General features: G+C 53.0%; 1 protein-coding gene across 1 annotated transcript in view; it reads left to right on the forward strand.

Annotated features, from left to right (window-relative positions):
- Nucleotides 1-12,147, forward strand: part of PI4KA (phosphatidylinositol 4-kinase alpha) — a 114,954-nt gene that overhangs the window by 45,672 nt on the left and 57,135 nt on the right. Inside the window, exon 19 of the mRNA XM_044674684.1 lies at nt 4,675-4,725. Within this exon, the coding sequence (XP_044530619.1) occupies nt 4,675-4,725 (51 nt within the window). The remainder of the gene's footprint in view (nt 1-4,674; nt 4,726-12,147) is intronic.

Here is a 12,147-nt window from a genome sequence, read left to right on the forward strand (position 1 = left end):
TGGAGAGAGGGCCTGAACTGCCAAGGTGCCGTCTAGCTATAAACTGACTCTGTGACGTGTGCCACCCAGAAAAGAGAAGACACAGGAGGACATGAGAACCATCTCTCTGCTATTGGAGGGGCTGAACATGTTCCATCTGGCTTCAAGGAAAGAACCATGAGCAGTGGCTGGGAGTTCTGCCAAGTTACTAAATGTGGAACTCTTAATTGGGGGGGAGTTAGGGCAGGAGGGAGGACCCCATGAGATTGGGGCATGAAGGGAGAGCATGAGGGTGGTCTAGCTGGAGTGGAGGAAGGGGAATCCTAGATGGTGAGGCTGGAAGGGTAGGTTTGGGCGTTTGGGCAAGGGCTTTGGAAGCCCAATGGGGCAGTTTGTATTTGATCCTCTCAGCACCAGGGAGCCCCTGGGGCTTATAGAGCAGGAGAGTAACTTGGTCAGGTCTGTGTGTAGGATGGACTGGACAGCACTGGGGAGACCAAGAAAGGGCACAAGCCAGGAGCCCTCTCCTCAGTGTGTGGCAGCCAAGGGGGCAGGGGAAGGAGCTTGGCACCAGAAATGTCATGGAGATAGAGGCAGCACAAGGGGACAACTGGTCAGGCATGTTGAGCAAGAACACCGAGCTTATGAGACTAGGAGAGCAGGTGAGTGGTGAAACCCTTGGCAGAAAGGAATGTGTGGAGGGAAGAATTAGTTTGGGGAGAAAGAGGGCGAATTCCACATTGGACATCTTGAGATTGAGACTGCTGTATGGATCGTGCTCCTGTCCTGTGTGAAGGCCTTCCCACCTTGGGGAGAACCCTGATTATTTCTTCCTGATGGGAACCCTGGTTCACTGCTCTTTCTCCCTCCCAAAAACCCTTCAGCCACTTGATGACCAGTCGTGCCTCCCCCAAGTCTTGATTGCTTCATCTGGTTTGTCTGGTGGGACTCCTGAGGCCTTCCTTGGGGCTCTCCTGCTTCTCCAAGACCTCTCCAGAACGTGTTGCCCAGAATGGAAGTCTGTTTCAGTTCTGGTCTAACTCGAGAAGACTCCTTAGGGCCTGGTAGGCCCCAGATCAGGACTCTGCCTCAGTGATGCTCACGGAGCTTCTCCACTAACAGCGCAGTTCTCTTCCCAACCAGTTGCTTGCTCATCCCGTTTCCCTGCTTAGAAACCTGAGGTTTCCGAAGCCAGGTTGTGAGAAGGCGTAGACTTTTTATTCCAGTTTAATGTCACCTTCTTTGATTCGGCCCCCCTTTCTAGCTGGGCCTGGGCTTTGGGATCCTGATTCTTCCATCTAGTTGTGTTCACTCCTCCCACCTCCATGTCATGTGAAGACGAAGAAGGCTGTCCTCACTGCCTTCACTTCAGTCCCTGATCCAATTGCCAGGGGGCATTGGGCCAAGCCCTGCTCCCAGGCCAGGGCTCTCCTTCCCTCGGTGGATTAGCTCCAGTGGATTCTGTCCTTGCCTGCCTGCTGTCTCCCGCATTCGACTGAGCTCTTTAGCCCAGAGCCTCACCCCTGAGCACCTGAAATCACTGTACTCTCATCACATCACGCCATCTTCTCAACAAGGACATGAAGGAGATGAGGATCACCTGCTAGTGCCGTGATGATCTCTATTGAGGAAACTGAGGCACACAGGTTAAGCGACTGGCCCAGAGCCATCGAGCGGCACTATCCACTGAGCCTTCCTCAAGCTGTCAGGGAGTAGAGACGAGAGAGGTTTGGTCACATGCTTTGCTAACATTTGTGTAAGCTAAGTCTCTGGCTTCTCCTGACCTCATCCAGAAAGAGAGGGTCAGTGAGGTGGCTCGGGATAGAGCACCGGGGCTGGAGTCAGGAAGACTCCCTTTCCTTCCCAAGTTCAAATCTAGCCTCAGACACCTCCTACCCATGTGACCCTGGGCAAGCCACTTGACCCAATTTGCCTCCGTTTCCTCATCTGTAAAGTGAACTGCAGAAGGACATGGCAAACCATTCCAGGATCTCTGCCAAGAAAAACCCCAAATGGGGCCACAAAGAGTTGCCACAACAGAAAAATAACTGAACATAACAATGACAAAACCAGAAAAAGGTGACTGTGGACTGGCCCGATGGTTCTCGATGGTGCCATACTGCACGGGCATGGCTTCTTTTCCTAAAGGCGTGCCGACCTTCCTTTTTAGAATAGCTCCCTGGCCTCCGATCCCATAGCAGAGGCTTGAGCTTTGTTCCAGGCGAGATACATTCACTCTTGGGAGGGGACTTGGGGCACCCTCTCATCCTCGAAAGAAGCGAGGGGGCCTAAGAATCTGAGGTGAGGCCACATGTGCCAGGCCCAGGGTGGGCGGCGTGAATGTGGGCTGAACATGCTGAGCATTTAGAGGGGGAGAGCCAAGAATCAAGCCAAGAGAGAGGAAGCACTTTTAAATGCTATCACACCGCCTGAAGAGTTTGTATTTTGCCTTGGGGGCCGCTGGGATCCACGCCAAGCCTTCGAACAATGACCCTGGCAGGCCTGAGTGATGGCCAGCCGGCCCTTCCCAAAGAGGGAGCGCCCAGGGCTCCTCTGCTGTGGCGTGATGAGATCAGGCCGCAGGTGCGAGGTCAGAGGAAAAGACAAGTGTGGGGTCCTTTGGTGCCTCCTTCCTAAGGGCTGCAGAGGCTGATGTCTATCATCTGGGCAATAACAGTGAAGACCTCTGGGGCACGTGCCTGTGATGTGACGGAGAACCTCTCCAGACCGGCCCACTTGTGCTGATTGGCATGGGTACAGGGCACCGCCCGAACAGTCTTAGAAGGTGCTGCTCTCGATCGGGAGCTGTAACTTTCCAATTTCTTGGTAAGGCCACAGGAGGAACTTGCTGCGTTGGAGTCAGAAGCCCTGGGCTCCAGGCCTGCTGCCTTGAGGTGGAGGTCCTGCCAAAGGGTTGGAAAATCCACCTTGTGGGGTGATTCCCTCGGAAAGGCCCACTGAACGGCTCACAGAGGCTTCTTGGGACGAGTGGCCTCTGGCTGGAAGCTTGCTCATGCTGAGCCTCTGACTTTGGGGTGGTTTTCAGTTGAGCCATAAGCATTGATTATATGCCATCGTGGCCAGGCATCTCCTCTCAGGGAACAAGGGTGAATGTCTTAGGTGCCGCCACAGCATGCATGAAAGACAGACAGGGTGAGATAGTCCCTGCCCTCTCTAAAGAGGCGAGAGATGGGTGTGCATGTGTGTGCCCAGAATGGGTGAGGTACCCTTGGAGTCCAGGCAGGAGCAGCTGAGGAGAGCAGTGAAGGTGGCCTCATCAGAATGTGGAGCTTGGAATAGAATTTCAGGAAGTGGAGGTGGAGAAGGGAAGGCATGCTAGGCCTGGCGGACTGCCAGTGCAAAGGCATAGACCTGGGAGATGAGTGTTATAAAGAAGACAGAGGCCTGTCTGGCTGGATCCCAGAGCGTAGGAGGGGGAGTCCCGGGTCTTAAGGCTCGAAGAGGCCAGCTTAGGAAGAGCTCAAAATGTCAAACACGGCATTTGGGATTTGAGGGACTGCCCGGGTTCAGCGAGTGCCCTGGTTAGATCTGCCATTTCAGGATATCACTGGCAGTGTAGGGGAGGAGGAATTGGAGTGGCGGGACTCGAGATGGAGAGTGGTCCAAGGTGATGAGGGCCTGAACCAGCACGGAGGCTCCTTGGGTGGAGAGGTGACGTGGCAGTTTGTCACGTGCAGTGATGGAGAGGCAGGCATCGAGAATACCAAAGTTCTGAAGCAGGGAGCCTGGAAGGTTGGAGGTGCCTCTGACTGGGCATAGGCAAACGTGGAAGGTGGAAAGATGATGAGTTTGGGATGCCTTTGGGACATCCCGTTTGGAGAGGTCCTGTAGGTATCTGGTGATAGGAGACTGGCACGCATCTGGTCCAGATAGGTAGCTGTGTGGGTCGGCTGGGTAGATGGTCATTGGACCCGTGGGAGCTGATGAGATCACCAAGGGGGAGAATGTAGAGAAGAAAAGAGCAAAGATTCTTGATTGGAACCTGAAACTGTCTGTCTGTCAGTCTGTCTACCTCTCTATCTATCCTTTCATTAATCCGTCCTTCCCTCTTCATTTATCCATCCATCTTCCCATATATATCCATGTCTTTCCATCTATTCATCCATCCATCTTTCTCTCCCCATCTTTTCATGTCTATCTATCCATCTCCCCTTACATCTCTCTATCCTTTTTTCTCGTTATCTACCTGTCCATCCCTCCGTCTTTCCTCATCTATTCCTGCACCTGTGTACCCATCCATTCATCCATCCCTCTCTCTCTGTCCCCTTCTGACTCTGCCCATCTCGCCATCTGTCACTCTCCCCCATCTATCCGTCCATCTATCTGTTCATCCATCTTTCTCTCCATCTTTCCATCCACCTAGCTAGTCATCTCTCTCCATCTCTCTCTTCACATATAGATTTACAAATGTGTATATACATTTGCATGTAGATTTATATATTAAAGATATTCTTAGCCCCCAAAATGTTGGTTGCCAGAGGGTCCTAGTCACTGCCATTTACCTGAAGTTTAGCTGCCCTTTTCAAGTTTGGCTCAGAGGGAGAGCACTATCTCTGGAGTCACAGAGCTTGGGTTCAAATCTCACCCCTCAGTCCCCTTAGGCCAGTGAGAGAGGCCCCCTCCTGCCTCTGGCTCATGGCCCTGTGATGTGATGTTTCTGCCTTTCCTTCCTAGGCCTCTAGCAGTGCCGGGAACCTTGGAGTGCTCATCCCCGTCATCGCTGTGGTGAGTAAATGTGACACAGACACAAGCAGAGACCTCTTGCTGATACTTTTCTGTCCATTTGGCTTTTCTCTTGCTGGGTTCCCAGCGTTTTAGTCCCAAGGTTCCCAAGGACAATGATTCCAGGCTGAAGGAAAAACATGCATTCTTTGGCCTTCCTCCTCCTCCTCCTCTCTCCATTCCTCTCGCAACAGGATGCCCTTTTCCTTCCTTCCCTCCATGCTGTCTGTCCTCATGCAGGAGGAGGGAGCAAGTAGGTGCCCCCACTCCCAAGGCTACTACTTTCAATGAGAGATGAGGCTTCTTGGTGTCCAGGCCAGAATATTGGGCTGGGTTTTTCCGTAAAACACAGCTGGAGCTGCTGGTTAAGCTCTTGGGGTCACTCATTCGTTGTTTATTTAAGCACTTTGGTAAGTGCACTATTAGGCAAGGGCCCAGGGAAATAAAACGTTTGGCTATCATTGAACCATAGCATGAAGGAGTTTCCAGAAGGCTTCCTGTGGAAGGTGGGATTTTAGCTGGGATCTGAAGGAAGCCTGGAAGGGGAGATTAGGAGCCTGAGCATTCCATATGTAAGAATTAAAATTGGTTTGATTAAATATAAGTTTAAAAAAATATAAGACTGTGGTCGCCACTTATAAAATTAACTCTTAAGTCACAAGTCTGTTAGTCGCTCTTCACAATTTAGTTTAATAGAGATATAGGCAGGAAGGCAATCGAAAGTGTTGCCTAGCTTTCACGCAGGCCTCGGGGGAAAGCCCGAAAGAATGCTCAGAGCTGAGAGATGGGGGTCCACAAGTAGATTGGAGAGGCAAGCCTGGAGGTCAGTGCAGGAAAGGTAGGAGGGGTCATCAGCATAGTCTGCTATGGGAGCTGATGAGAAGAGGGCCCAGGACAGAGCCCTAAGGGGTGCCCAAGGGTACAGGGTGGGAGCTGGAGGACGACCAGAGAAGTTTGCTTAGAGGAGGTTAAATGGACATCCAAAATGTCATGATGCTCTGGTGTGAATGCCAAGCGTATCTGCCCTGTGCTGTGCCTGGGTGTGGCCACTTGTCCTGCTACAGCCAGAGTCACGTGTGCCCTTGGCCACTTCAGAGTCGTGTCCTCTAGGAGGGTAAAGGAAGGCGTGAAGCGAGCTTTTTCAGCAGCCTCCCAGGAGGGCACCAGCGCCTTTGAGCTGCCCGTTTGGTTGGGGCAGGAGCATGCTTGTCCTGAGATGGCTCCAGGGGATAGAGTGGGACCCCGTAGGGAAAGGCCCAGAAGCCGGTGTAATCTTTTCCAGTGCCCGAGCACGGCCGCCCAGAGATGAAGGGGGTTGGGGGCAGCGTGCCTGGTGAGGCGGCGGGGGCTCTCTGAGCTCACTGGACGTGTTGAATTCCATGGAGGAGAACCGATAGTATGTGGGCAGTTGGGCTAGCTGGTCTCCAGGGGCCTTCCTGCTCCCTGGTCTGGGACCTGATGGACAGCCAAGCACACCTGAGCTGATTTTATGTTAGAATCTAAGAAACAGACCAAAGTGGCCTAGAGCGAGCCCGGAACTTTTTTTCTAACATATGCCAACGAGAGGAGAGACAATGTCTAATCGGAACCCATGAGAAGTGTTTGTTTTCTAGCCAATGTGACCCTTCACATGAGTAAAAGAAATAACATTGGGGGGTTAGTTAGAGTTAATGGTTACATTATGGGGGAGGGAGCAAATATTTGATTTTCTTGCTCAATGAAGGACACATCACAAGGCCTTCCGTTTACTTGCTGCTGCCCTCTTGGACTTGCCTGGGGCACACACCGCGTGGAAGTGATCCCTTCACATAGCAGGTCTTAGATATTTGGGAAGACCAGACCTTCACTGACATCTCTGCAGGCCGGCCCTCGCTCTGCCACGGCCTCTTACCTTAGAAGCTTAGTGGTCAGAACCTGGGCTCCAGGCCCACATCAGACACTGACCAGTAGGATGGCCATAGGCGCCAGTCATCCAGCCACTCAGAACCAGGATTCCTTCATCTGAAAATTAGAGATAATAATAGCTGCCCACCCACCTGCCTACCTACCAGCCTCCCTCCCCACCTACCCACATACCATCTGCCTCCCTCATGGTCTCATGAGAAAAATGCTTGTGAAATGAGCTGACGTGGCCTCTAAGGGTCTTCCAGAGTCAACATTCCAACTCCGTCAGTGGTGGCACTTACTGTCTAGTTACTCAGATCTTTTAGAAAGCCTTATCTCGCAGAGGCCCTTAAAGTGCTAGCGAACGCCCTGGTTTGAACCAGTGATTGAGTGAACCTAGTGTTCACTCTCAGAACTTTTGTGCCTTCACTTGGTGGTGCTATTTGGAGCCGCCCAGTTCCATTGTGAAAATGTGACTTGAAGAAAATGAGATAAAAAAGTGATTCATGGAACAGCTAGTTGACCCAGTGGATAGAGAGCCAGGCAGCCAGATCTTAGGAGGTCCTGTATTCAAATCCACCCTCAGACACTTCCTAGCTGTGTGACCCTGGGCAAGTCACTTAAGCCCCATTGCCTAGCCCTTATGCCCTAACACCTTGGAATGAATGATTAGTATCCGTTTTAAGACAGAAGGTAAGGGTTTAAAAAAAAAGTGATTTCCAAGATATGCCAGAAGAGAGCCTGGAGACCAGGAAACCAGTTGGGAGGGTATTTTGCAGTTGCCTGGGTTGCCCTAGTGGCAGCAGTCATGGGGGAGCCAACCCACAACAAAGTAAAGAAGGAAATGAAAGCACTTTGTAACAGACCAGCCAAAGGGGATGAATGAAATGAAAAAAATCAAAGATGAGGCTAAAATGGGGGCCTTGGAAGGCTAAGGAATGGTAGCATGCAGAAAAGGATGAAGGGAGCCGGCATACTGCAGTAGGATGGCCAGGCAGATTTCGATCGTGGGGAAATTCTGGGTTCGAATTAGCAAGAGTCTAAGAACAGAGCCTTGTGAGTCACCATAGTGGGCAGAGGATGGAGCTGAAGGAGCAAAATGAGTCATGAGAAGAGTCAGGCGACCCAGACAGAAGCCAGGGAGGAGTTCGCCCCCAGTGGTGTAGGCTGCGGAGTGGGGAGCAGGGAGACCAGGCCAGGAGTCCTCCAAGTGTTGGGGCAGAGGCCACCTTGCAGGATCAGTCTGTCCCCTCCTGCAGCGAGCCCCAGGGGGCTTTCTAATGGCCCTCGCCTACCAGTCATCTTCTTAAGAGCCAGGGCTGTGTCTCGTCTCTCGTGCCGAGCCCAGACCTGGGCCCTGTGAACTTTTCTTCTTTCTACAAAGTCACCAATCGTCTCTGCGGAGCCTCGCCTCTCATTTCTCAGGCTTCCATGCTGCTTGCTTCCCAACTCTCTGAATGAGGTCAAGGTTACAAGTTGGATTAGCCCCATTCTACAGATGAGCAAACAGGCTTGGGGTGCTCAAGTGACTTGATGGGTATAAATGGCAGCCCCGGAATACCAACTCTGCCACTCTGCCTGCAACACCAGGCCTCTTTCTACCATCCCATTGGGTTGCCATGAAATTAAAATAATCATTGAGGCACTCTTGGTCTTATAATTTGGTAGAAGTTATTCCAGAAACCTGGACTATAGCAAAACAACTGAATCGCTGGCTTTGCCAAGGCCAACAAAGTTGAAAGACTGAGCTAAAAGCCTGGGATTGAAATGAGATCATGGAGATTTGGAGTAGAGGCTGGGCTCCTTGGCCAAGGTGAAGGACGATGGATTTGTGTGTCTGTTTGCTGATGGAGCCGACAGTTGGGCAGGCCAAGGGGCTGGTCCTCGAGCTGCTGAAGCCTCCTCGTGCTCCCTGGCACTCTTGGGATCGGAGCCAAATTGTTCTCTCCAGGTAACAAGGAGGCTAGAAAACATGTCCGTTGCCAGCCTCGTTTGGCTCAACAAATTATGGTTCTCCAGTCTGTGGTACAGACAGTCTGAACAGTGGTACCTCGTAATCACTCTGTGACTCCCTCTGGACCTCAGTTGCCTAATTTGTAAAATAGGTCTAATGGTACGTCACCTGTGTCCTCTGAGGGTCACTGGGTCATTTTATCACCTTCCACATGATTGAGACATGGGCTGAAAGCCTGCCACTCTCCCTTTGTACCCCTGAATTGGGAGAGGCTATCTTTGGGCCTAGAGGCCACTCCTGTAACTATGTGGCGCTCCGGTGCCCCATCTCCCATTCGCCCAGGTGTGCAGCCACATGGATCTTTGCGGACAGTTTAGAGGCCTCCATTTCTATTGGATTGAACACTCCGGCTGTAGAATACACCCAAAAGGGGCAGCTTGTGGCAGAGACTCTCCTTCCCCTCTCCCTCCCTTTTACAAGCTCTCCCATGACATCCCTGTGTTTGGAATCCGGCCACTTGTAACTCGCTGTAGGACCACAGGCTGAGGGCCTCATATCATGGAATGGCCTACTGAAGCAGGCAGTTAATCCAGTGGGAAGAGTGCTGCATTTGGTGTCCTTCCAGGCCTCAGTTTCCTCTTCTCTCAAAAGAAGGTGGCCATGGTGAACCCTAAGGCCCTGCCAGTTCTCTATGAAGGAGGACACACGTGGCCTCCTCCCAGGGGTGCTGGTGAATCCTGCAGGGCTGCAGAGATGTGGTCTGCTGGGATCCTTCTCCCAGGCTCTCAGATCAGCCAGTGGGAAACCCTTGCTGTGTGTCAGGCCCCGAGCTGGGGTGCTCAGAAGGGCTGAAACATTAGTATTGAGTGGGGCTCTGTAAGTGGAGAGAAGGAAGCAGACACGGGTTAAAAGTGGTTTATCTTTATTGGTGTCTAGAGGGAAGCTCCAGCCCTCCCCGTCCCAGCGAGTGGCATGGCGCCACACCATCCCCAGTGCCTTGGTCAGGGAGAGCCCAGCATCATGGAGAAAGGCCGTTAGCTCCTTCCCAGCATGGCTGGAGGCCCAAAGAGCAAAGGAACCAAGACCTGTGTGGGTCTGAAACACCAAAGAAACAGGAAATCGGATCATCTCCGTAAGGATAGTTTTAATGATTCATTGACTGTGCAGACACACACAGCTTCTCTGGATCCTGGACCCTGTTTGCTACACAGAGTGATGCCAGCGGAATGCCTACAAGTAGGGATTTCTGTTGGGAGACCCGGCCCCTGCATTCCCTTGGCCTTGTGAACAAATTCCCTCCAAGCACTGTTGCACCAAAAGGGAATTCTCCCAGGATCCAACAGGAGCCTCCCAACCTCCCCATCTAAGACTTGCTGGGATTGGAAACGCGGCCCATGAAGAGCAAACAGCTGGTGCGGTGCTCATAGATGAGAAACAGGAAAGGCCGGTCGACGACGAAGCGAGCTTGGGTGGAGAGGGGCATGAAGCCCACGGTGGTCACGGCAGCCGCTTGGGTGCCCTCTTCGTTCACCGTGATGGTGCCTTGATGCTTGAACTGTCCAGAAACGGAAAGAGAGCCTCTCTTACTCCTTAGGCAGCGTTGCTACTGGTCCAGGGGGGCCTACGGGGTCTGGTGGAGACGTGCCACCGGCTCATGGCCTAGCGCACCCCCGCCGCCTCCCCCTCTTGGCCCTCCCTCGGTGGCATGGCACCGGCTGCTGGAGGGCTCGTCAGCTCTCTGACCTCCAAGGCGAAGCACGGCTGTAGGCCAGGCTGCCCTCTCTCAGCAGAGCTCGCCACAGGTCTTAGACAGCCAGATGGTCGCTCTCACCTACTGAGTCATGTCGGGACGGCCATGGATGGGATGAAGGTGGGAAAACCGAACCCCAAGATCACCTCTGCTGGGGGCAAGGAGCTGGGGTGCTTACCAAGTCAATGACGAGTTTCTGGTCCGATATTCCGGAGAAGTCCCCGTTGTGATCAAATAGTTCGGTTATACCCATCGACTTCAGGGTATCTACCAGGTTGTAGTTCTTTTCCAGCTTGAACCTAGGCAGATGAACCTCGCGTGTTCTGGAGAGAGGGGAGAACATGAGGCCATCGCAACAGCTCGCCGTTTGGGGGGGCCACCTCAGAAGGTCCCACCATGTAGCAGACCTGCCGGCTTCTGGAGCTGCCATGTGCAAGACTCCAGAGCCATGGGTGAGAAAAGCACCTGTGGGGACTGTGAACCAGGAGCTGGGTGCCTGGGCAAGTCACTTCACCCCCACTGCCTAGCCGTTACTGCTCCTCTGCCTCGGAATCAATACACAGTACCGATTCTAAGACAGGAGTTGGGAGAGGGATGAGACAGCTCGGTGGCTCAGTGGGGAGAGAGCCAGGCCTGGACACTGAAGACCTCCCATCTGCAGTACCGTTTCTGAGGCAGGAGGCAAGGCCTTAAGACAACAACAACTCGGAGATGAAGGCTGGGTGCTAGAGGGCAGTCATAGTTCTCCCTCCCAGAGCTACTATAAGGGACAAAGGGCAATTCTAAACCTGAGCCGACTCTGGGAAGGCCAGGCCTCGCTGTGGCAACCTTGGTGGTGTAGCAAAGTTGTCCTCATCTGGCTGGTGAAGTTGGCATCAGAGTGACCCTGAGACCAGGCCCCTGGTGAAGTGGAACCTGAGCTTGCGGTGGAGCAAAGGGAGAGTCAGCCCAGGGCTAGAATGCTGGAGGGGACAGGAGCTGGGCACAGAGCAGGAAGAGGCAGGTGTTTGTGCCACCACCGGCGAGCAGCATCCTGGTCTGGGGGCACACTTGTCCTGAGGATAGTGAGGAGAGAAGGCGGGCACCCTTGGGAGAGTTGGGGCTGGACAGAGGGAGGGTGCCAAGGCTTTGGATGATGGATCATGTGATGGAAATGGTGTTGGGGCAAATTCCTTTGGTTGGGGAAAGGAAGACCAGGAAGCACTGGCTGCCATTGTGATCTCAAGAGAGGAAGGGGGCACCAATGGGAAGTACTCAAGCCTGCCACTTCCACCATGGCAAAAGCCAGGGAGACTCCAGAGGGGAGGCGGCTCTTGTGGCAGTCTCCACAGCCCCCTTGGCACAGTCTAATGGATACAGAACTGGGGAGGAGACTACTCCCTGCCTGAGTGACATGAGCACATCATGCCTTCTGGGGCCTCAGTTTCCTCATCTGTAGGATGGGGAGGGGGGTGTTGCTTCCAACGTTATAGTCCCTGGATTCTTTGAATCTAGTGGGGCATCAATGAAATGACACATTTGCTGTGCATTGTCTTCCTTTATGAAGCCCCCTCTGGGTCAGGCCTGGCCCTCCTTTCTTTGGCATCTCCATTTTATTTCTGTGACAGCATTCTCTGAGACCCTCCATTCCTCCCTGTCTGCTCAGCGTGCTCTCCCTCTGTCTCAGGCCCACCCGAGAGACCTTTCCTATGTTTGCTTCTCTCCCATCTGACAGTGTTCATAGCAATATGCCTCCACTGTCCACTCGGGACAGAAACCCAAGAGGCCCCCGAATGGAGAGATTGCTCTTAGAATCCTTCCTTCCCTCCTTCCCTCCCTCCCTCCCTTCTTTCCTTCC

Source organism: Gracilinanus agilis, chromosome 1 (genome assembly GCF_016433145.1).
Source record: "Gracilinanus agilis isolate LMUSP501 chromosome 1, AgileGrace, whole genome shotgun sequence".
NCBI classification, from domain to species: domain Eukaryota; kingdom Metazoa; phylum Chordata; class Mammalia; order Didelphimorphia; family Didelphidae; genus Gracilinanus; species Gracilinanus agilis.